Source organism: Capricornis sumatraensis, chromosome 3 (genome assembly GCF_032405125.1).
Source record: "Capricornis sumatraensis isolate serow.1 chromosome 3, serow.2, whole genome shotgun sequence".
In the NCBI taxonomy this organism is placed as follows: domain Eukaryota; kingdom Metazoa; phylum Chordata; class Mammalia; order Artiodactyla; family Bovidae; genus Capricornis; species Capricornis sumatraensis.
The window spans coordinates 162,994,091-163,017,559 of NC_091071.1; the positions used below are offsets into that span (position 1 = coordinate 162,994,091).

Sequence of the window (23,469 nt, forward strand, 5' to 3'; positions counted from 1 at the left end):
ACTAAGAATTAAAAGTAAGTGTATAAATTCATGAATAATTTAAATGAGATGATTTAGTGAAATAATAATTAACACAGCATTCCTTTTTGAAGAACATCAATTTAAACAGTTGGGCTTCCCTTGTAGCTCAGTGGGTAAAGAATCTGCCTGCAATGCAGGAGACCTGGGTTTGATCCCTGGGTTGGGAAGATCCCCTGGAGAAGGAAATGGCTACCCACTCCAGTATTCTTGCCTGGAGAATCCCATGGACAGAGGAGCCTGGCAGGGTACAGTCCATGGGGTCACAAGAGTCGGACATGACTTAGTAACTAAAGCAACCAATTTAGATCTGAGAACATTAAAACCCACAGGGAACTGATGTATTGTTAGGACAAACTTGGGAGTAGATGCTTGCTATTCTTTCTCCAACAGTTTTCTTTTTCCAACAGGGGTTTTTCTTTTTCCATTTATTTATTTTCTTATTTATGTGTTTATCTGTACTCTTTCTGGAGTCTTGGACTTTGAGCTAACTTTAGTGATAGGCATTGTTGGAGATACAGGGGTGCAGGTCCTCAGCTTGTCCTCCGAGCATGCTTTCCCTGTGGCCAAGTTCACAAAATGGAGCACTGTCCCCTGGCTTCCTTGAGCTCTTCCAGGCGAAGTCAGGATTGGTGAAGGGGCAGGAGCTGTCCAGTCAACAGAATAGTGGCTCATCACCTGCCAAGTCCATTCCTCCAAGAGTTGACCAGGCTCTTAGCTACATATTCATTAACTTTGAACCCACTTTTAATCTTCAGAATTGTGCCTTCTTACATCTAATGTAAGTTAGGATGAGCAGATCAGATTCACAAATGGATGGTTTTAAGAAGAGAGGATTTATCGTTTCACTTAGTAGTCATACAAATATACAGAAATGCTAAATCTCTACGTGAAAAGATACCTATGTATGGAAATCGGAATGCATTAACTTGACATCTCTTTCTAGGGCTCTCTTGTAACCTGGAAGTCTGTATTTATACTTTTCTTCATTCATTGTTTTTAAGGACTGTCAAGATTCTTGTAGAAACCTGGTCCCTGTACCAAAAGTGGTGTACAATGTTCTCAGTAAGCTGGAGAAGACATTTAACCTGTCGCTTCTGGAAGCACTGTTCAGCGACGTCAACATGCAGGAATATCCTGATTTAAATCATGTTCGCAAAAGCTTTGAGAATGGTAATTAGCTTATTTTCTACCTTTTGATGTTCAAGGTCAATTCTGTTCAACAAGTTTATATTGAGCTCCCATCACGTGCCATACCTGGTGCTGAGCAGTGGGGATATAACAGTTAACAAAGCTCACTTGAGTCTTCTCAAATCACACCTAGGTCTTCTACATTTCAGGCAGATTCTTCACCATCTGAGCCACCAAGTTCTTCTCAAAGCTCATGTTATAAAGGCTATGGTACAACACCCACCTGGAGGTCTGCTTAACTAGACACTTAGGCTCACGGGAGGACCAGAGCCACAGTGCCATCCATTTAGATAGAAGGACAAGTGACAGGCTGGCAGTGGCCTGCACAGCAGTCCACTGAGTTGGTTACTACCCATCTGAAGCTTAGCTATGGGTATAGGATCCATCCTGGCTTAGAAACAGCAGATCAACGGAGTCAGTATCTCAACAACTCCAGAATCATAGCTTTCAGGGACCCCCTAGAGGGACAAGCCAGATTATAAGAATCACCACAGCCCAAGAATGTGGTGATTCAAAGAAGACCCAAGAACAGTCCATAAGTAGACCCTCCCAGTCCCATGTCATTTTAAGCCCTCAAACCTGGGTTGACCTGGTAACACAGAAGAAAGGCCACTTTCATCAGATTTCTAGAGTAATTAGCACAAAAGTTAACATATCAAATTACCCCTTAAAGGAAAAATGGTTTTAATCATATTTTCTCCTCAAATAATCACAAAGGCTATTCTCTTCCAGGGCTTATTTTTGGTGCCACATATAACTAAATGTTGACTTTTCCCTGAGAAGGTATAATTTATCCTTTTTAAATGCTAGAGACTCACATCTACACTTGCTGCCAACCCCTTGACCCTGGCAGAGGTCACTGCTGTCCACAAGAGCTTGGGTCAGTGACTAAACTCCAAAGGATGGGGACTGTGTTCAGGGCATGATATCTCTCCTGTTTCTAGGTTCCCCCTTCATCCCTGTCTCATGTGCTGAAGTCCTCCGGCCCTTAGGCCTCCTTCACCTTTTCTGGGCTTTGGGCCACTGTCCTCCTCATACCTGCCATCTGATTTTGCTGGAATTTGACCCATGCTCTGGGGAAGACAAAGTAGTACCCGTGGCTCCCACAGTCCTGTCCATCTCACCCGGTAGTGGGCATTTTCCCAGGAGGCGCTCCTGCCATCAACTCTGAGGCAGCGTCCCACCATGTCTCGTTCCTAGACTCCTGGCAGTGATCTACCCACTAGGCTCCTTGGTTTATTTCCTTCCTCCTACATCTGCTAAGTTACCTACATGCAGGGTCTCTGGACTGGTGTCCTGGCCTCCTCTTGTTGGCAGCCTCTTGGGTCCGTGGTCCAGGAGTCGTGGGGATGCCCTGCAGTACTGCAATAGGCAATCCCTGCGTGCAGCTTCAGAGTTTCCTTTTTTGTGGGATCTGGACCACTCTGGGAGCTCCGACTAGGAACCCCAGCATGCCCCCCACCCCCTCTGGTTTGTCTCTTTGGAAACTGAGCATCCTCTCCAACACAATTAAGCCCAAACCTCCTCTTATCTAGAGCTCTCTTTAAAGTCTTTGGGCTTTCTCTTTCACACACACACACACACACACACACACACACACACACCTCTCTAGGATCCTAGTCATTCTCCAGAAGAAATTTGTTTCTTTCTTACATTTTGAACAGTGCAGTTAACACATTTCACTTCCCTTATTTATTTTGACATGTGTTGTCCGCATGGTGTGACATTTATTGTACATGACTGACAGCCTCGGGATGTTCCCAGGACTCCTTTGTCCTTATATTTGAGTGGCTCATTTCTATGCAGGGAACATAACTGCTCCCTTGCTGGGGTTTCTCTTTTATGTCCAAGGATGATGGGAGAACTTTACCATGAATGTTGGGATCCACTGAGCTCTAAGTGACCCAAGAGCTGGAAATACCTAAATATATAATTCTGAGATGATGTTCCTGGTCTCTGGTGGAGATCTCTAATTGTGTTTTCTCTTTCTCTCTTCAGCAATCCAAGAGAAACTTAGTTATGAAGAAACTGACGGAGAAGAGAGGGAGGAGAGGCCTGCCATCCAACTGAGCCTTGAGCAAGGTGATTGAGACTAAGAACAAACCAATTCTCCCTTGCTAAGAGGAAAAAGAGAAGGGGAGGTGGAGGCCTGAGTCCTGAGCAAAGATTGAGAATCAGGGAAGAAACGATGAAGGACCACGGAGAAGGCAGGCAGGGATGTTTGTATGAGCATCTCACCAGAGGCTGAGTCCTGGAAGAGTAGCTGTGACAAGAGGCTTTTGCCCCAAATACCAAGACAAAGGAAGAGGAACCCAAGGTGTCAGTAACCAGATTTAAAGAGAATGACTGCCTGGAAGTCATTGTGATTTAGAAAGACTCCTATAGGAGAAGATCAATGTCAAGTTGTGATGGGCTAATCACTATGGGCCCAAGGTCAATGTAAGAGAGGAGGCCATTGATGATGGCAGAAGAAAGGACTGATTTAAATGTGGGGGAGGTTGTTCAAGAGCAGGAATATTCAAGGAGAAAGGTGGTCATATGGATTCAGTGGTGAGGAATGGTAAAGATGCGGAGGAGAAAATGTGGGTATTTGAGAGAGAGGGGAGAAGAAAAAGAAGAAATGAAAGGAGAAAGGGGTCAAGGACACAACAAAAACAAGCAAATTAATAACAGCTCACTTGATTGACAAGTTTCTTCTGGCAGTTGTGGGTTGAGTGCCATTGGATGGTGTTATCACTTATGTGCCCATTTTGCAGATAAGGAAGCTGAAATCTAGAAAGACCATGTATGTAGTCTGCCTGGGATCAAATGAGCAAGGATGGAACCAGGCATTCTGAACCCAGAGCCTGTGTTTTCAACCCTGGATACTCCCTGGTAGCCTAATGGGACAGACAGAACCCAGAAACAAAAGGAGGGAAATATACCAAGAGGGAAGTGAAGTGAAAGTCACTCTGTCATGTCTGACTCTTTTCGACTCCATGGACTGTAGCCCACCAGGCTCCTCTATCCATGGGATTTCCCAAGCAAGAATACTGGAGTGCGTTGCCATTCTGGAGAAAGTGGAGGAGAATCAGATGAATCCTCAGGGAGAGGCTAACAAGACAGATTAAACAGACTTGTGCAGGGAGGGAGTGGACGAAGAGAGGGTGGGGACTTTGTAGGAAGTAAGGTAAGGTCGCCAGTCAGGCCAACTCTAGGGACGCAGGCCCATTCACCATGGCTGTGGAAGTCAAGATAAGCCATCGCTAGGTACTGAATGGCTGGTGGAGATCATGCAGTGAGATGGCCTGGCCAAAGCCCTCTCAGCCAGGAGTGCCCCTGACCTGCCTTCCACTCGAGGATTTGGGGTCAGGCTACAAGAGTTGGATGAGATCCATCAGACCCAGATGGCCTCTGTATTGTTGTCTACCGGGGGTCTCAAGCTTCTTATTTATAAAAAAAAAGAAAAAGAAAGAAAAGAAAAGGGGAATTAGGGGAGGGTGGCTCTTCATTCCCTACCTCAATTTCTGAAATAAATTTTAAATTTTCCCCCTAGGAACTTCCGGAGGCCTGACTTGGTCTGGTGGAGAATCCTCATCTTCTGATGGTCTGTTGCTGACTGTTCTGTGTGATGCTCTGCTGCTTGTGCCCCTTCTAGGCTGTGCTGGGGGCGGAGCGGCTGCTTCTTTGTGTCAGAAATCTGTTAGTGTTTGCACCTGCAGTTTCTCCAAGGGTCAGTACTCTGAGTTGCGGGGAGGTCGCTGCTTCTGGGCTCCTTAAATGCACTTGCTGCCAGTCCCCAGGGACTCTGGGCCTGACTGTTTTGCCCCAGCATCCGGCTTCACCATTTTCTGTTCTGTTTTTTTGATCAGGCAGTGATCTTGGTGCTTCGATGTCATGTCTAGCAGAAACCAGTGCTACAACCAGAACGGTGGAAGAAGCAGGTGATGGGCGTTCCTCAGGGCAGGGGGTGGGGGTGGGGGAGGGGGAGTCCTCCCATAACTTCAATTAACCCATAACATTCTTAATGATGTTATTATTTAAATTTTATTGCTCAGCTTTCTCATTTGTAATATAGAGATATTACACGCAGATTGTCATGAGGTTATGAAATGGAACAAGGATAGGAATGCATTTAACCGTCACTAGGTATTCACTGGGTTTCCCTGGTGGCTCAGTAGCACTGTTGACAATAGCTAGGACGTGGAAACAACCTAGATGTCCATCGGCAGATGAATGGATAAGGAAGTTGTGGTACAAATACACGATGAAATATTGCTCAACTATAAAAAAAAAAAAAATTTGAGCCAGTTTTAATGAGTTGGATGAAACTGGAGCCTATTATACAGAGTGAAGTAAGCCAGAAAGAGAAACACCAATACACTATATTAACGCATATATATGGAATTTAAAAAGAGGGTAATGACGACCTATATGCAAGACAGCAAAAGAGACACAGATATAGAGAACAGACTTTTGGACTATGGAGGAGAAGGCAAGAGTGGGACAATATGAGAGAACAGCATTGAAACATGTATACCACCATATGTAAAATAGATGACCAGCGCAAGTTCGATGATGAAGCAGGGCACTCAAAGCTGGTGCTCTAAGACAACCCAGAGGGATGGGGTGGGGAGGAAGGTGGGAGGGGGGTTCAGGATGGTGGGACAGATGTGCACCCATGGTTGATTCATGTCGATATATGGCAAAAACCATCGAAATATTGTAAAGTAGTTAGCCTCCAATTAAAGTTAATAAGTTAATTAAAAAAAAAAAAAAAAAGAAGAAGAATCTGCCTGCAATGCCGGAGACCCAGGTTCAGTCCCTGGGTCAGGAAGATCCTCTGGAGAAGGGAATGACTACCCACTCAGTATTCTTGCCTGGTAAATCCCATGGACAGAGGAGCCTGGCAGGCTACAGTCCATGGGGTTGCAAAAGAATAGGACACACCTTAGCAACTAAACAACAACAAGGTACTCAGTACATGTTTGTTCCCTGAATAAAAAGTACTGGTACAAAAAGTATACGTAATGATTTGATTTTTTTGGTCATGGTATCCCATATATTGATGCAGCCAGTAGTTCATTTAATCTTCCCCCAAACCTGAAAATGAGTATATATTATCCTTGTTTTTCAGATGAAAAAGAATCAGCTTAGAGAATTTGGTTATTTGTACAAGTTCACCCAGCTGAAAATTAGGATTGAGCGCTGCTCTACGCAGTGTCACAGCAGGAATTCAGGGGCCCGTAGCCTGGCTTCAGCTTCTACCTCAAGATCTTGGGGTAGTGGCTAGCCCTCTTTGTTCCTCAGTTTCATCATCTGTAAAATGGACATGATAATAGCACCTATTTCAGAAAGTGATGGATTTTAAACAAGTTACATCATATAAAGCGTTCACAGTCTTGTCTGGGGCTATATCAGTGTTCCATGCATTTGTCGTTATTACTGCCTTTAATCATCATCTTTATTTGTGTCTGGTGCCAGAGTCCATGCTTTTAACTGTTACATTCATAGTACACTTTGAGATTTTTCTCTCTCATAGGTGTTCATTGGATTTACTGATTCCCCAGGCTGGAAAAGCAGTGAGAATAGCAATGCCACCTTCTGGCCCAGGAAGATAGATTGAAGGTCATAGTTTTCCCTGCTTACAGCACACTACTCTATAACAAATTTTAAGTCTTTATTCCATGACTCACCTTAGTAAGTAAGGAACATAGAAGAGTCTTAGGAAACTACGTTCAACATGAAAGGCTCTTACTATGTAGCTTCCCTTAGGGATGTATTATTTTAAAAAGAATGTTCTAAATTAGTAATATGTTTCTATAAAAGAACTTTCTAAGTGATTTTTGAAAGCACAGTAACACTTTTTTGATACTTTAGCTTTTTTGAATTGAAGGATATTTGCTTTACAGAACTTTGTGGTTTTCTGTCAAATACTAACAAGAATCAGCCATAGGTACACCCATGTCCCCTCCCTCCCATTTTCCTCCCCATCCCACTCTTCTAGATTGTCACAGAGCCCATTTGAGTTCCCTGAGTCATACAGCAAATTCCCATTGGCTATCTATATTATATACAGTATTGTAAGTTTCCATTTTACTCTCTCCTTTATTTCATCCTTTCCCTCCTCCTCACTCCATGTCCATATGTCTGTTTCTCTCCTGCTGCCCTGAAAATTTATTGATCAGTATAATCTTTCTAGATTCCATATGTAGGTGTCAGTATACAATATTTATATTTCTCTTTCTGACTTACTTCACTCTGTATAACAGGCCCTAGGTTCATCCACCTCATTAGAACTGACTCAAATGCATTTCTTTGTATGGCCGAGTAATACTCCACTGTTATCTGTAGACGGACACCCAGATTGTTTCCATGTTCTAGCTATTGTAAAAAATGACACAGTGGACATTAGGGTACATGTGTCTTTTTCAATTTTGGTTTCCTCAGGGTATATGCCTAGGAATGGGATTGCTGGGTCATATGATGGTTTCATTCCTAGCTTTTTCAGGAATCTCCATACCGTCTTCCATAGTGGCTGTATCAATTTACATTCCCACCAGCAATGTGAGAGGGTTCCCTTTTCTCCACACCCTCTCCAGCATTTATCATTCGTAGACTTTCTGGCGTTGGCCATTCTGACTGGTGTGAGGTGGTATCTCATTGTAGTTTCAATTTGCATTTCTCTAATAATGAGCAATGTTGAGGAGCGTATTTTCATATGTTTGTTAGCTATTTGTATGTCTTCTTTGGAGAAATGTCCGTTTTGGTCTTATTCCCACTTTTTGATTGTTTGGTTTTTTTTTTTCTGGTATTGAGTTGTACTAGCTGCTTGTATATTTTGGAAATTAATTCTTTGTCAGTTGTTTCCTTTGAGATTATTTTCTCCCATTCTTGTTTATAGTTTCCTTTGCTGAAAAACACAGTAATACTTTTAACAAATCACATTTATTCAAAACATTGAGTTAAAAATACATATGGATGAATATATATTGCCCATTCATCTGCTATTACAGCTGATGGAAACAGGGAAGGATAAGTGGATGGAATTGTGACAAGCAATGAGCAGAAGAGAAAGGATTCAGTGTGTGTGTGTGTGTGTGTGTGTGTGTGTAGGGTGTGGAGAGAGGAGGCAATGAAGTTCTCTGAAATTCACAGCATGGTCTGGGAGCACCCTTACCAGGAAATGAAATCCCAGAGCATCTTGATGTTGGGGAACAAGGAATATAAAGAGAGAAACTTCAACCTAGGACCCAAATGATACACAGCAAGTCACCAGTAAATGTGTTCGAGCGTCTGACCTGACAAGGTGGGCTGACGTGCCCAGGTGAGAGGAGCACTGTGTCTCACGCCCGCCCCCCACCCCAAGGGGAGGCTCCCAGTCCTGAGGATATGGCACAAAACAAGCACCAGGACCCACATTCCATACTAAAACTTTGGGAAATAGTTTTAAATCATGCTTCATGTTAATTACTTTGTTCAGAAAAATAACACTAAGAGAGAAAAATCCAAACTGCAGTGAAAAACATGTCTATGTGTTCACACATTATTGAGGCTGGAGGGGACAGAGTGGGAGGGGTTGATGGAATCAGTGAGGACCAGAGATGGTTGCCATGGAGGAAGGGCGTGTGTGCTGGTCCTCGGTGGTTTGTCCGGGGACTCAATCCTTCCCCTCCCCTGCTCTGCTCGGCCCTCTGTCTCTGGCCACTGGCCCCTGCGGACTTGTTTGTCAGCTCCCCTTGCTGCTGACTCCCTGCTGGGTTCCTAACATGGAGACCCTGGCAGGAGACTGGGAGTAAGGGAGCAGCCAGGTGTTTCTCCATCACTGCCTCCAGCCGCAATTCTGGCAGCAGCTGCATCTCAGCCTTGACTGCACCTTCCACAAAGCAGGCAAATCATGGTCCAGCCTCTGCCTGCCCAGTGACCTCAGCCCGTGACCTCCTCTATCCCTCCCGTAGCTTCCTGTTGACTCTTCTTTATGTTGTCACGTTCTTCCCCTTGGTCTTCTGTGCTCTTCCGTCAGCTGTGTAGCCAACCCCTGGATTAGATATCCTCTGCTCTAAAAACTCAAGAGTGCTTTGTATTTTCCTGTTGGATTCTGCTGGACGTTGGAGGAAAAAAAAATATTTATAAATCAAAATGTGGTTTAGGTACAGCCTCCCCTGAAAATAGACTCTCAGATTACCTCAGTGAAACAGAAGAGATAAATACAAAGAGGAATGATACACCCAGCAACCAGAACGATGCACTGGAAAGCCAACAAGCAAATGAACAATGTGACCAAGAATCTGAACCAGCAGGTAAGGCTGGCTGGCTTTGCCTGGGGAGTAGAGATGCTTACCACGGGGGAAGGGTACGTCCAGGACGTGCTGGTCCTGGGAGGTTTGCCCAGGGATTCGGTCCTTACCCTCTTAAAGGGGTCAGGAGGGCCTGACTGGTGGCAGAGAATGAATTCATGCACCACTTAAGGAAACATCTATTAACAAAGAAAGGGGAAATTACACGGACACTGAGGGCAGGAACTGAGCCTGATGTACTGATGGGAAAGACCTGGAGGAAGAAAGGGAGAAAAGAAAAACTAGGAAGGTGAAGTGTCCCAGACCCACCGAGGAAGAGAAACAGAAACAAGAGTCAGGGAGAGACTGGCTCCAGAATCAGTGCAGCGCGGCACTTTCGTGGGGTAAAGTAGCAATAAATGCAGACAGGCTCAAAGCAGACGCATAAGAAGGAAAGAGAAGTTGGGGAAGAGGCAAGAAAATGGAAATAGGGCAAAGCAAAGCTCTGCTGGATGTCAGCTGTGGTCTTCTTTATTTTCAGAGTTCTGTGAACCAGCACCTATTCAATCAAATGATGCAGATGCCGGGGAGGAGACACCCAACCCATTGCCTTCTAACAAAGAAAGTAATTATTACTTACCTTACCTATTTTCTTTCTTTTTTTAATTTTTATTTTATCCTTTTTTTTTTTTTTAATGGCCATGTTACATGCACGTGAGATCTTAGTTTCCTGAACAGGATTGAGCCCATGTCCCCTGCATTGGAAATGCAGTCTTAACCATTGAATTGCCAGGGAAGTGTCACATCTTACCAATTTTCTAATTATAGCTTTGTTTTTCTAAGAGCCTAAAAGCTTTCCTTTGCTCTCCCATACTACCTCACCCCTTCCAGATCCTAACACCATCCAAGACAATGCAGCCTTACCCACAAGCTCTAGCTGATTTAGCAGGTGTAAATTGCAATGGAGAAGGAAAGCTGAACTCTTTGGTGGACAGGGTGTCCCTGGGAAGACGGTGCAAAAAGGAAGAATAGGAAAAGGTGGACTGGGAGCATTAAATAACAAAGTACAAGAATGAGAAAGATTTTAGATACCTTGACATGGAATCCAAATAACACCATGTTGTGGAGGTGATGAAAAGAATTAAGTTGCAACTTCCTTTTCAGAGGTTATAGCAAAAACACGGAAATCACGTAAGATGCTGCAGGTCAGATTTGCGTGAAAGGAAGCTCAGATGAAGGGCCTTCTAGAAAGAAAGTGACAGGTAGAGGGATGTGGTGCTTTGGACACTGGCAAAACAGGGAGAACTTTGGTGATGATCTGAGAGCTTAAATGAGGAAAATATATAGAATGACATAATTGACACAGAGGAGACATACAGAGCTCATATTAATGTGACCTCTGAGAATAGGAGAATAGGAGAAAGTAGGGAACTTAATAGAGAATGGATACATTGAAAAAGCAAGTAGGGGACAGCAGGGTCAGGTCAAGGGTGAGACCCTGGGGCACACCTAAGGACTGTCTTACTGTTGGCACCTTCGTGAGTCCTGGGCACCTCCTTTGCCTCATCCTAGACACTGCTAGGTCTTGGGGACAGTGATTTTAAAAATGCAGAGGAAAAGAGATGAATAGAGAAAGATATTAATGAAAAAGAATACAAAAAAAAAAAAAAAAAAAAAAAACAGGAAACTGGAGGTGGGAGGGGCACAAAGAGGATAACTTGACAACAAATGAAAAATTGGTAGAGAGTGGACCATACAGAGAGAGGAGACAAACCAAGACGCTATCCCATTAGAGGAGACTGTCATCAAAGAGGAGGCGCAAGGAGTCTGTAATGATCAAAATAGCCCTGGAACCCCCTAGATAAAAACAGACCTCTCCCAGTCACCTTCACCCTCCCCACAGTCTCCACGACACCCATGAGCTGTTGTTTCTTGGACGTACATCTTCAGCCTCCACTTGATCTCTAGACTCATTCCGCCAAGTGTCTGGAGATCTTTATTCAAAGATCTGTTGGAAGGATTTCCCTAGTAGTCCAGGGGTTAGGGCTCCGTGCTTCCACTGCAGGGGGCGAAGGTTAGATCCCTGGTTGGGGAATTGAGATCCCACATGCCACACAGCATGGCCATAAAAAAAGGTCTGTTGGACATCTCAATTCAGAAGCCATATCTATAACTATCTATTGCTGTGTAACTAACAGTCACAAAACTGAGCGGATTAAACCAATCATGGTTTTCCTTCTCACTTCCATCGATTCTAACTTTAAAATCTTTCCAGCTTGTCCAATTGTTCTCCAGTCTTTGCCGTGCCCATGCTAAGTCACTTCAGTCGTGTCCGACTCTGCTACCCCATGGGCTGTAGCCCACCAGACTTCTCTGTCCCTGGGATTTCCCAGGCAAGAATACTGGAGTAGGTGGTCATGCCCTCCTCCAGGGGACCTTCCCGACGCAGGGATTGATTCAGAGTCTTTACAAGTCTCCTGCATTGGCGGGCGAGTTCTTTACCACAAGGCTCGCTGTGATCCATGTCTTGTCATTTCTCACTTCAAATAGAAGAACAGTCTCCTGCTCGTTCCTTCCCTCCTGTCTCACTTCCTTCAGATTCACCCTCTGCATTTTAGCTCAGTAGACCTTTCCAAAATGCAGACCAGTTCATAAGGTTCTCCTGTTTAAAGCCCAACGCCATCCCTGGGTTGGGAAGATCTCCTGGGGGAAGGCATGGCAACCCAGCCCAGTATTCTTGCCTGGGAAATCCCATGGACAGAGGATCCTGGCGGGCTACAGTCCATGGGATTGCCAAGAGTCAGACATGACTTGGCACGCATGCACGCACCTTCTTGTGGCCCTCAGCATGAAGTCAAAGCTGCAGGTGTGGAGTACTGACACATACCTACCAGTTGTGTATTTCCCCATTATACTACATTCCCATCACACCAAACTCCTTTTAGTTACTTAAATTTGACAAGCTCTCTCAACCATCCCTGCCTTTTCATATGCTTTTGGAAAACAGTTTTGTATAATCTTTCAAAGTAGAAAATACAGGTAGCTTATGACTTAGCAATTACACTCTTCAACAAATCAACAGAAATGTATATTATCACCACACACACAAAAGAATGTTCACCGTAGCATTATCTGTCACAGTCTAAAACTTGAGCCAGCACAAATGGAGATTTTTTTAGTTTTATTTTTTAATGGATAATTTCTGTAATGGAATGTTATACAGCAGTGAGAAAATACATATAACTGGATACAGATGACTATTGCACACATAATGTTGATAAAAGAAGCTAAATCCATATCCACCCTGCCCCCAAAAGAACAGACAGAACAAGAGTGAATGATTCCACTTAAGAGTGTTAGTCACTCAGTCATGTCAGACTCTTTGCAACCACCTGGACTGTAGCCCATCAGGTTCCTCTCTCCAAGGAATTTCCTAGGAAAGAATACTAGCGTGGGCTGTCTTTCCCTTCTTCAGGGGACCTTCCTGACCCAACGATCAAACCCGGACTCCTGCATTGCAAGCAGATTGTTTGCCATCTGAGCCACTAGGGAAGCTCTGATTCCACTTAGAGTTGAGAGGGGCGTGAAGAAAGGGACAGAGTTGAGCAGCAAACAGGAAAAGGGTGGGGTGGAGCCTCCCTCTATAGTAAGATGACAGGAAGAAGACTTCTTAATGCTAGTGAGCTCCTTTTGGGGGAGACAAATTAAAATTTTTCATTCGTTAAAATTTGATCTAGGACCAAAGGCATCCAACTATGGACTACAAATCAATTCCTGTTCTGTCCATCTAGTGGATATAAAGAAGGAAAAGCCATTTTTTAACTCAGAAGTTCGACTGCGAGCCCAAGCAAGGACGGGCTATAACCGAGTATCTGACATAATAGGTAAGGCTGACAAAGAGAAAGTGGAGTTGGGGGTCACGGGAACCAGGCAAGAGGCTGGGGCATGAGGGTCCAGCCAGCCCGTCCAGGTGGCCTTGGCCAGAGGAAAGAAGGGCAGGGAACCAGCACCCTGTGCTGTGCGTTTAGCAGAAGAGATTCCCCAGGGACCCAAAAAATATCAGAAGACAGATGATGGGTAATAAATATTGATGTCCAGGAGATTATTTCCAAAGTAAGAGAGGAAAGTATGAGAAAGAAAGAAAAGGGGGAAAAAAGTAGAGAGCCAAGATTAGTCAAGAGAGTAGATGGAAAAGAAACACATGAAGACAAAGTGAGGTATCAAGAGATACCATCCCTGGAATGAGAGGCATAAGTAAGGAAAAGGGGCCAACTGGAAAGTGAAGAAGTAAAATGAGAATGGAAGAAAGAGGTAGAATGGAGTAGAGGGTCAGAGGTAGATCTAGGGTGGGGGTGAGGGGTAGCAGGAGGGTGGGGCATGGAAGTGTGGGCCCTCTGCGTGTGAGCGTCATCACTGTTCATGCAGGACCAGGAGCAACCTGCAGCTCACCCACATTCAAGCACAGACCACGTGCCTTGAATTAACTTAGCTTCTAGGTCTCCCCGGTGCTCTCATTCTGGGGTTTCCTGCTGTGTGGGCTCCACCCTGAGATCCTAAGGGGAAGTTGTTCCTCTGTGCAGTGATCAGCAGTGAGGACTCTGCAGAATCCAGTGATGGAGACGAGTTCCCAGAACCCTCCACGTCAACACCAAGGATAACTGGTAAGGAAGGGGGAGAGCAAGGCCAGGGCTGCAGGAATCTGCACGAGAGCTTCTGTTTCTGGAGCATCTTACTCGGAGCCCCTTCTGAACCATGGATCCAATTCTTCTTGGAATTGTATCCTCTGAATTTTACTGTTATGGGAAATGCAGGATGATATGAAATCTCTATCTGAGGATGAGGTCTATTAACTGATGGTTGTTGCCATTTAGTCACTCAGTAGTGTCCAAAACTTTTGCGATTCCAAGGACTTTAGTCCATTGGGCTCTTCTGTCCATGGGATTTCCCAGGCAAGAATACTGGAATGGGTTGCTATTTCTTTCTCCAATATTCATTGATGGCTCCCATTAATTAATACATGTTTTCTATTTTATTACATAAAGAAATAAATTTTAAAAGTAATGGGTGTGTTTAAAACTACTAGTTGCTGTGTCTATAAAACGTTAGATTTTTTCAATGATTTTATTTATTGCTTATTTCTTCCTGGCCGTGCTGGGTCTCCATTGCTGCCGTGGGTTTTCTCTGCTTGTAGCGAGCAGGGGCTACTCTAGTGATGGGCCTTAGGCTCTCTCATTGCAGTGGCTTCTCTTGTTGGGGAGCACAGGCTCCAGGACACGAGGGCTTCAGTAATTGTGGCCCATGGGCTCAGCAGTTCAGGCTCCTCTAGAGCATGGGCTCAGCGACTGAAGCACATGGGTTCAGTTGCTCCGCTGCATTTGGGATCTTTCTGGATCAGGGATTGAACCCGAGTCTCCTGCTTGGCAAATGGATTCTTTACCACTGAGCCACCAGGGAAGCCCCCAGATGTTGGATTTATATGGTGATTTCTACCAAGAACAGAAACTTAAATGTGGTTGGCAATGCATAGGTTAAGTGCACCAACTCTCAGTGCAGTTGAAAATCTGCTCATCACTTATACTCAGCCTCCATATACACAGGTCCGAATCCATGTTGTTGTTGTTTAGTTACTCAGTCGTGTCCAACTGTTTGCGACCCCTTGGACTGCAGCACACCAGGCTTCCCTGTCCATCACCCACTCCCAGAGCTTGCTCAAACTCATATCCATTGAGTCAGTGGTGATGCCATCCAACCATCTCATCTTCTGTCGTCCCCTTCTCCTCCTGCCTTCACTCTTTCCCAGCATCAGGGCCTTTTCTAATGAGTCAGCTCTTCACATCAGGTGGCCGAAGTATTCGAGTTTCCGTTTCTCAATCCATGAATTCCACCAACTGTGGATTGTCTAGTGATATAGTGTTTACTACGGAAAAAAATAAATCTGAGTCTCATCTGGACCTGTGTAGCTCAAATCCATATTGTTCAAGTGTGAACTGTATTCCTTTATTGGAAAGTCATATTATCATCTGGATAAGGAAACGGCAACCCACTCCAGTATTCTTGCCTAGAAAATCCCATGGACGAAGGAACCTGATAGTCCATGGGGTCGCAAAGAGTCGGACATGACTGAGCGACTTCACTTTCACTTTCATATTATTATCTGATCACAAACTTGAATCGTGTCACAAGATAACTCATCTAGCTATCTATTATTACCAGAAATAAAGACTTCTGGTATTCTGAAACCCAAAGTGTTTTTGACAATTCTTCAGCAAGTCATGGCATATATAGTGATTTTTCAAAGGACTTTTTGCAAACAATCTTACAACAACCTTAAAGGGTAAGCAGGACAGACATTGCTATCATTGTTTCTAGATGAGAAAACACAATCGCATAAATATTTCAAGGTCTCTAATAAGTCTCATGAGAGATGAAAGGGAATAACAAAGCTGGCATTCTGGATTCTACATTATTTCCTTTGTAAAACTGGAGCTCCAAATGATTATCTAAATGTTGTTTCCTCAGTCCCGGAGACAGCCAGATTCGCCATAAGATCTGTATCTCTGTAGTGTACAAACTGGTGATTTTTTTCCTCCCTTTCCACTTTCTAGACACAGACAACATTAGAAACATACCTATTTATAGAAACACACTAGGAAAAGTGCTAAAAAGAAGCAAAAATATTCCTTGATCTTGATGCTACAGAAGAGTAATATTTTAAATAAAACGTTCAATCTACTTACTCACTAGATTTACCAAGTATATGTTAGTTGCTCAGTTGTGTCCAACTCTGTGCGACTCTATGGACGGTAGCCTGCCAGGCTCCTCTGTCCATGGAATTCTGTAGGCAAGAATACTGGAGTGGGTTGCCATTCCCTTCTCCAGGGAATCTTTCCAACCCAGGGATCAAACCTGTGTCTCCCACATTGCAGGCAGAGTCTTTACCATCTGAGCCACCAGGGAAGCCCCAAGTAAAATATAAATTTGCTTCAGTTTTTGGGGAGTCCACCTTCTACTTTCATCTTAGTTGAGTAGGTAAATGGCTCTAAAAGATAGTCCCCAAACTTATCTATGGGATCTATCTTCAGACACATGAGAAGATTATTTTCCAGGCTTGCAAATAGTTCAAGGGCAGCAGGTTGGCAGAGGGTGGGAGGAGGTGGGAAGAGGAGACTCAGTCTTCAACAGGTTTCCAAGGCACCCTACATGAGAAATAGCAGATGAATGACGTGTGAAAAAGACAATAGAAGGGGTCAGAAGTAGAAGGCAGAGAGGGGTAGGATGGTTAAGTTTCAAGCAGAGCAAAGTCTCCCCTTGCATTTGAATTGTCTCTGCTGCTGGGGATAAGGGATGGAGCATCACTAACCTAAATGGCAGGCGACTTAGATGAACAGACCACACTTTCCTTGGCTTTTCAAGACTTCGTGAGTTTTCTTATTAGGGAATTTCCTGCTCAGTGGGTTCCTTGGTCACACACCCAGACTCCTCAAGAAGCTCCTTTGTGCAGAGGCCAATAACCTTGAGTCTTTAGGATCAAGTGAGGGAGGAGAGGCCCAAGAAGCCGCCGTCTCTCCATCCTAGATGGTTCAAGTAGGAAGAGCAGGATTGCATCCCTGGACCACAAATATCCAGAGTCTAAATCCAGAGTTCTGTTTTCCTGATGAATCTTATTCTGACCATTCTCCATATGCCTTGATTTAATTACTTCTAGGATATCATTTTCCACATTTAACTCCTCTGGCCATGTTGGGAAGTGGAAAGAGGCAAGAAGGTGTTATATATAGACTGTTGTTTAACTGGGTGAGCCCAATCAGTTGCTATATTGAAACTATAGTAAAAATATGCTAGTAAAATGATATTTTTAGTACACACTGTCACAGCTACTAATGCTAAAGAGTGGAAATCATATTCTCCAGCATGCTTTTATTCTATAGAGCATACTAAGCAAAGTATTCCTCTATGCATTGTTAATATTGTCTTTAGTCCCCACTTTAGAAAGTCTTCACAGAGTAGTTTGTGCTTCTGTTAAATTATTGCTGCAAAATGGCTTCAGACTAAATACTCTCAAACCCTAATTATAGTTAAACCATTGGCTAACAGTGATTTCTCATAGGGTTTTTGTAAATAAAGCTTCATCTTGTTTTTACAAAAACCTTAACAGGGAGTGAGGGTAACCAGGTTCTCCCAGGTTTATAGATGAGGAAACTGGAATTGGTAATGTTTGAGGGTCTTTTGATCTTCCCAGTTGGCCCTAGTGGTAAAGAACCCACGTGCTAATGGGGGAGATGTGAGAGACTCAGGTTCAATCACTGGGTCAGGAAAGGTCTCCTGGCGGAGGGCATGGCAACCCACTCCAGCATTCTTGCCTGGAGAATGCCATGGACAGAGGAGCCTTGTGGGCTGTGGTCCACAGGGTCCCATAGAGTCAGACAAGACTGAAGTGACTCAGCACACATGCAAGCACTCACGAGTACTTTTTATGGATTCACATGGAGAGTACAGGGTAGTACTGGGTAGGACTCCAACACGACCTACCTGCAACATGACATGGACCTTTAGTCAATTCAAAAATATCTTCAGAAATAAAGTATCCTTTTATGTTCATAACAGCCTGAAATGTCAGTCAGAAGACTATTGTTCCCTCGTTTCACAGGTGAGAAAACTCCAGCACATGAACATTTAAGGGTCTTTTACACATCATAGTGATAAAAGCAAAAATGTTAGTCGCTCAGTCATGTCCAACTCTTTATGAACCCAAGAACTGTAGCCCACCAGGCTCCACACTCCATGGAATTCTCCAGGCAAGAATATTGGAGTGGGTGGCCATTTCCTTCTCCAGGGGATCTTCCCGACCTAGGGATCAAACCCAGGTCTACCACATTGCAGGCAGATTCTTTATCATCCTGAGCCACCAGGGAAGCCCCAAGAATACTGAAGTGGGTAGCCATTCGCTTCCCCAGGGGATCTTCTCAACCCAAGGCCTGAATCCACATCTCCTCCTTGGCAGGTGGATTCTTTATCATCTGAGCCACCAGGGAAGCCCATTACACATCATATATGGAAACTTACAGAAACTCACCAGAAGAGACAGAACTAACAATCTGGACTCTTAGGAAACATTTGTAATCCTTTATTCAAAATCTTTAACACGACGTTATAAAGCAACTATACCCCAATAAAAATTGATAAAAATTTTAAAACCAGATATAAAATAATAATGCTTTATTATTTTAGAATGGCAGTATGATGTATATCCTATAGATTACAAGACAACCCAATAAGTTTTGGACAGAATCTCATTCTCAAATAGACTGTGTTGGTGTTCCTGCAACAAACTGTGTGAATTCACATCAACTGTGATAAATATTTATTGAACTCATGGCTGCCGAAGTCCAGGTTCATTGCCAAATTAGTTAGCTGCAAGCCTATGAAAAAATACTGGTTTTCAAAACTTCTTTGACTTTGCAACCAAGATCGAAGCATTGGGGGTCTTCACTCCATTTGGTAGTGATCTTTTTCCCTTAGATGAGACAAGACAGTAATGTTCATCATTGCATCTTTATAGCCTACGTCCTGTCTGTAATGTGAGTAGTCATAAGTTCATAACTCTTTTTGATATAGATTACTGGTTGTATTTTCCTTTGCTTACTAGATCCAGCAGCCATTGGAAGCACGTCTATCTTCAGAACGAGCAGTAGGAAGAGACGTAAGAACAATTAAAACTCTTGCAATAACAAATATCTTTCTTTGCTACAAAACCCCCCTTCAACTTTTTGGTTATATCATTGAAAATGAAGCAATAGACTTATAAGTATTTTAGATGATTTACATTTATTTTGAATTAGGTGAGCTGGGCTAATTGATGTAACACATAGACCTCAAGAAGTTGAGTGTCACAGTGCAATACAAGTTTACTCTTCACTCACATGGAAGGATAAAGCGGTTCCCAGGTTGGAGGGGTGCTCATTGAGGGCCCAGCTGATGGAGGTTCTGATGTTGAAATTGTTGCTTCCATGGTCTCTTTGGATAAGAGACAGAGTGGAAGAAGGAATGTTAATATGTACAGACAAGAGAAAAGGGTAAAAGCTAGAGGCCAAAGGGAGTGCCTTCCATAGCAAAAGTTGTGCCCACTTCCAGCCTTGGGGGTGGTCCCTGGAGCAACTTTGACCGCCAGGTCAGATGGAGCCATAGGGTGGCCTGGTGGAAGAATTATCCTTAACCCTCTTACACAAGCTTCTCTTTTCCAAATTTCCTTTTAAAGAATTCCATGCTATATTGGTCCTAGGACACAGACTGAGATTGTAAAGGACTTTTATTTCTTTCGGCAGGGATGAGCGGTGGTGACTCTTCAGACTTGAGTAACGAAGGAGAGCCTCAGGCAACATCTAGTTCAGCCCTAAGAGATGGGTCAGGTAAAGAAGATTAGGATGTCCAGCCTTGGCCTGCAGCATGTCAGGAGTCTGAATTTAAAGCTACTGCTTCCAGATGCATTTCATTCTGAGCTCCCTGACTACCTTGTATCCAGTTAATCCTGGGAACTACTTCTGGGATTTTTAAAAAATGGAAGGAGGCAGGAAATTATCATAAACTCACACTTAACAAAATGAGTATAATAATATAATATAATAATGTGTGTGTGCTCAGTCATGTCCAAGTCTTTGCGACCCCATGAACTGTAGCCTGCCACGTTCCTCTGTCCATGGGATTTCCCAGGCAAGAATACTGGACTGGTTTGCCTTTTCCTACTCCAAGGGAACTTCCCCATTCAGGGATTGACCCCACAATTCCTGCACTGGCAGGTGGATTCTTTCCCACTGCACCACCTGGGAAGCCCTAGTAACTAAATGTGTACTTTTGTATTCCTATTTTAGCGGAAACAATTACCACAATGATGGTATCTTTTTAAGCACTTACTGTCATGTCTACTAACACCGAGATCCTAGATTTCTATAGTGCTATACTGGTTGGCACTAATGCCATTTGTAATTATAAAAACATCAAAAGACAACTGGTCCTGCTGTGTAATTATAGGCAGAAATAAAAGCTTCAGATGAACCACTGTAAAACTTTAGCATAGATTTTGTCAGATACTCAATGTATTGTGTTTGGATTGTCTGGCAGTATTTTAAACTCCTTTGGCAAATAAGACCTTACTCTGTCATTGCAAAGTCTTTAAGACTTAGGGAAAATAGCTATTGCTTCCCCATCTGGGGATGAGGAAATATTAATGGATGTACAGATGTTTAAGGATAAAAACGAGTGACTATTTTAAGTCACAGGAAGACAAGAGCTGTGTTGTGTGATCAGAGTCCAAAGAGGAGATACGGGGATCTGGCATAGTCACAGGGGAATGTATCAGTGTCTGATGCAAGAAAGTATAATTAACAATAATAAATGCATGTCATCTAGTCCCATTACTTCATGGCAAATAGATGGGAAAACAATGGAAACAGTGAGAGACTTTATTTTCTTGGACTCCAAAATCACTGCAGATGATGACTACGGCCATGAAATTAAATGACAGTTGCTCCTTGGAAGAAAAGCTATGACAAGCCTAGACACCATATTAAAAAGCAGAGACATTAATTTGCCAGCAAAGGTCCATATAGTCAAAGCTATGGTTTTTCCAGTAGTTATGTATGTATGTGAAAGTTGGACCATAAAGAAGGCTGAGCACTGAAGGACTGATGCTTTTGAACTGTGGTGTTGGAGAAGACTCTTTGAGCGTCCTTTGGACTGCAAGGAGATCAAACCAGTCAATCCAAAAGGAAATCAACCCTGAATGTTCATTAGAAGGACTGATGCTGAAGCTGAAGCTCTGATACTTAGGCCACCTGATGTGAAGATCTGGCTCATCAGAAAAGACTCCAATGCTGGGAAAGATTGAAGGCAGGAGGAGAAGGGGATGACAGAGGATGAGATGGTTGGATGGCATCACTGACTCAATGGACAAGAGTTTGAGCAGACTCCAGGAGTTGCTGATGGACAGGGAAGCCTGGTGTGCTGCAGTCCATGGGGTTGCAGAGTCAGACACGACTGAGCAACTGAACAACAAAAAAATGCATGTGTATATATGTATGTGTGTATATGTGACATATACACACATATATGCATATATATGTGTATATATTGATGAATATATTTAACCACCAGTATTAGTGTGAATATTGAAATATATATATCCAGACTGAGAGGGAAAAAGCAAAAACCATAAACAAAGAGGGTGGGAATGGAACCAGCTATATGGCGCACAAAACACCTAAAAAGATAAGACGAAAAAGGATGAACAGAGAAATTTTTCAAAAAACAGATGTTAACAATGTGACTGGACTTCCCTGGTAGTCCAGTGGTTAAGAGTCTGCCTTGCAATGCAGGAGACACAGGCTTGATCCCTGATCCGGGAAGATCCCACCTGACGTGGAGCAACCAAGTCTGGGTGCTGTAACTACTGAGCCCAGGCACTCTGGAACCCATGTGCCACAGTTAACACCCAATGCAGCCAAATAAGTAAACATTAAAAGTACAGGACCTGCAATTAAATTTGAATTTCAAATAAACAATGAATAATTCTTAAAAAAAAAAAAGAGTATAACTGATGAAATGAGAGAAATCAACACAGAAGACACGAGAAATCAGGGGCAGAGAAGCTCACAGAATCAAAGTGATGGAGATAAATTTTCTAAGGAGACCATAAAGGGGAAGAGAAGGAGGAGGTGTGGCTAGGTAGAAAGAGAGCAAATCTCCGTTGGATACGAAGAGTGGTCATAGGAGCAGATGTATTTCTCCTCAGCCCATCTGAGTTGTGGATGTTTGAGTATGTTTCAAGCTTCACAAGACCCAAATGTCACCAGATTGGGAAGTGTTATAGAGGAAGATGGGTAATTTTCAAGGTATCTCTAGGAACTTTCCCATAAACATGATAATAAAGTCTGTGATTGATAGGCCTGTGATGCAGGAAACTCATAGAGAACTGGCAGAAGTAATAATAACAGAGTGGCCAGAGTCAAAAGAAGAAGCAAATGGTGACGATGAAAGTGATATACTGTGAGATGAAGCTAAATATCACTGAAGAAAAAAACAGATAAATGCAAAGACTGTAATATTCTAAAGCCAAAAGATCAAGGTAAAATTGAAAGAAAAGAAAAATGAGAAAGGGATGTGACAGTATAGAGAGGATCACTTCAATAATAACACTAGTTCCAGAGACTGAAGCATAGAAAACCAGATGGAATGAGATACAGAGGGGAAGTAATCAGTGGAGGGGATAAAGATGAGGCACAGAGAGATGGTTGGATGGCATCACTGACTCAATGGGCATACATCTGAGTAAGCTCCAGGAGTTGGTGATGGACAGGCAAGCCTGGTGTGCTGCAGTCCATGGGGTCGCAAAGAGTCAGACTTGACTGAGTGACTGAACTGAAATGAACAGAGAGATAAATGGTTAAAAGATGAGGGGAAAAAAATGGTAGAGAGAGAAGCAGGGCAGTGCAAAAGAAAGAGAGGAGAGAAATGGAGAAGTTGTGGATCTGAGATGCTCATGAGACCAAAGCAACATTGTTCACAGTGGCAGTAAGTTTTCAGGGTAAGGTGTCCCCAGGTATCAAAATGGCTCCTGTAACTCACCCAGTTCATAAGAGACATCGCCAATGGAGTTTCATGCACTCTTACAGCTTCAATAACCATCTACAATCAAATTGTTCCTAAACCCACATTTCCAGTCCAGCCTGACTCTGTCTTCTGTGCCTTCAAACTCAGTTATACAAATATCAGAAAGACCTGGCCAAGGTCCTAAGGTTTTAGACTTCTCCACTTAGATATCTCTCAAAGACCTTCAGACTCAACACTTTCAGAACTGAGCACATCATCTTTCCCCTGAAAACCAGAATCTGCTCCTCCAATGTTCTCTGTCTCTAAAACACTTACTAACCGACTCATTCTTTCAACTTGAACTTCTCAGTCATCCATGACAGAGACATCGCAATTGATATAATCCATCTGTCACCTGAGCTTC

The 23,469-nt window shown here is 43.3% G+C and overlaps 1 protein-coding gene across 3 annotated transcripts in view; it reads left to right on the top strand.

Moving 5' to 3' along the window:
- LOC138077044 (nuclear autoantigen Sp-100-like) overlaps window positions 1-23,469 on the top strand; it is an 80,549-nt gene that overhangs the window by 33,196 nt on the left and 23,884 nt on the right. For all 3 annotated transcript variants that reach the window (XM_068969421.1, XM_068969422.1, XM_068969423.1), the window contains exons 3-12: window positions 1,023-1,191; window positions 3,208-3,291; window positions 4,745-4,795; window positions 5,061-5,132; window positions 9,339-9,488; window positions 10,006-10,089; window positions 13,202-13,348; window positions 14,045-14,125; window positions 19,111-19,164; window positions 19,787-19,870. In XM_068969421.1, the coding sequence (XP_068825522.1) occupies window positions 1,023-1,191; window positions 3,208-3,291; window positions 4,745-4,795; window positions 5,061-5,132; window positions 9,339-9,488; window positions 10,006-10,089; window positions 13,202-13,348; window positions 14,045-14,125; window positions 19,111-19,164; window positions 19,787-19,870 (976 nt within the window). The remainder of the gene's footprint in view (window positions 1-1,022; window positions 1,192-3,207; window positions 3,292-4,744; window positions 4,796-5,060; window positions 5,133-9,338; window positions 9,489-10,005; window positions 10,090-13,201; window positions 13,349-14,044; window positions 14,126-19,110; window positions 19,165-19,786; window positions 19,871-23,469) is intronic.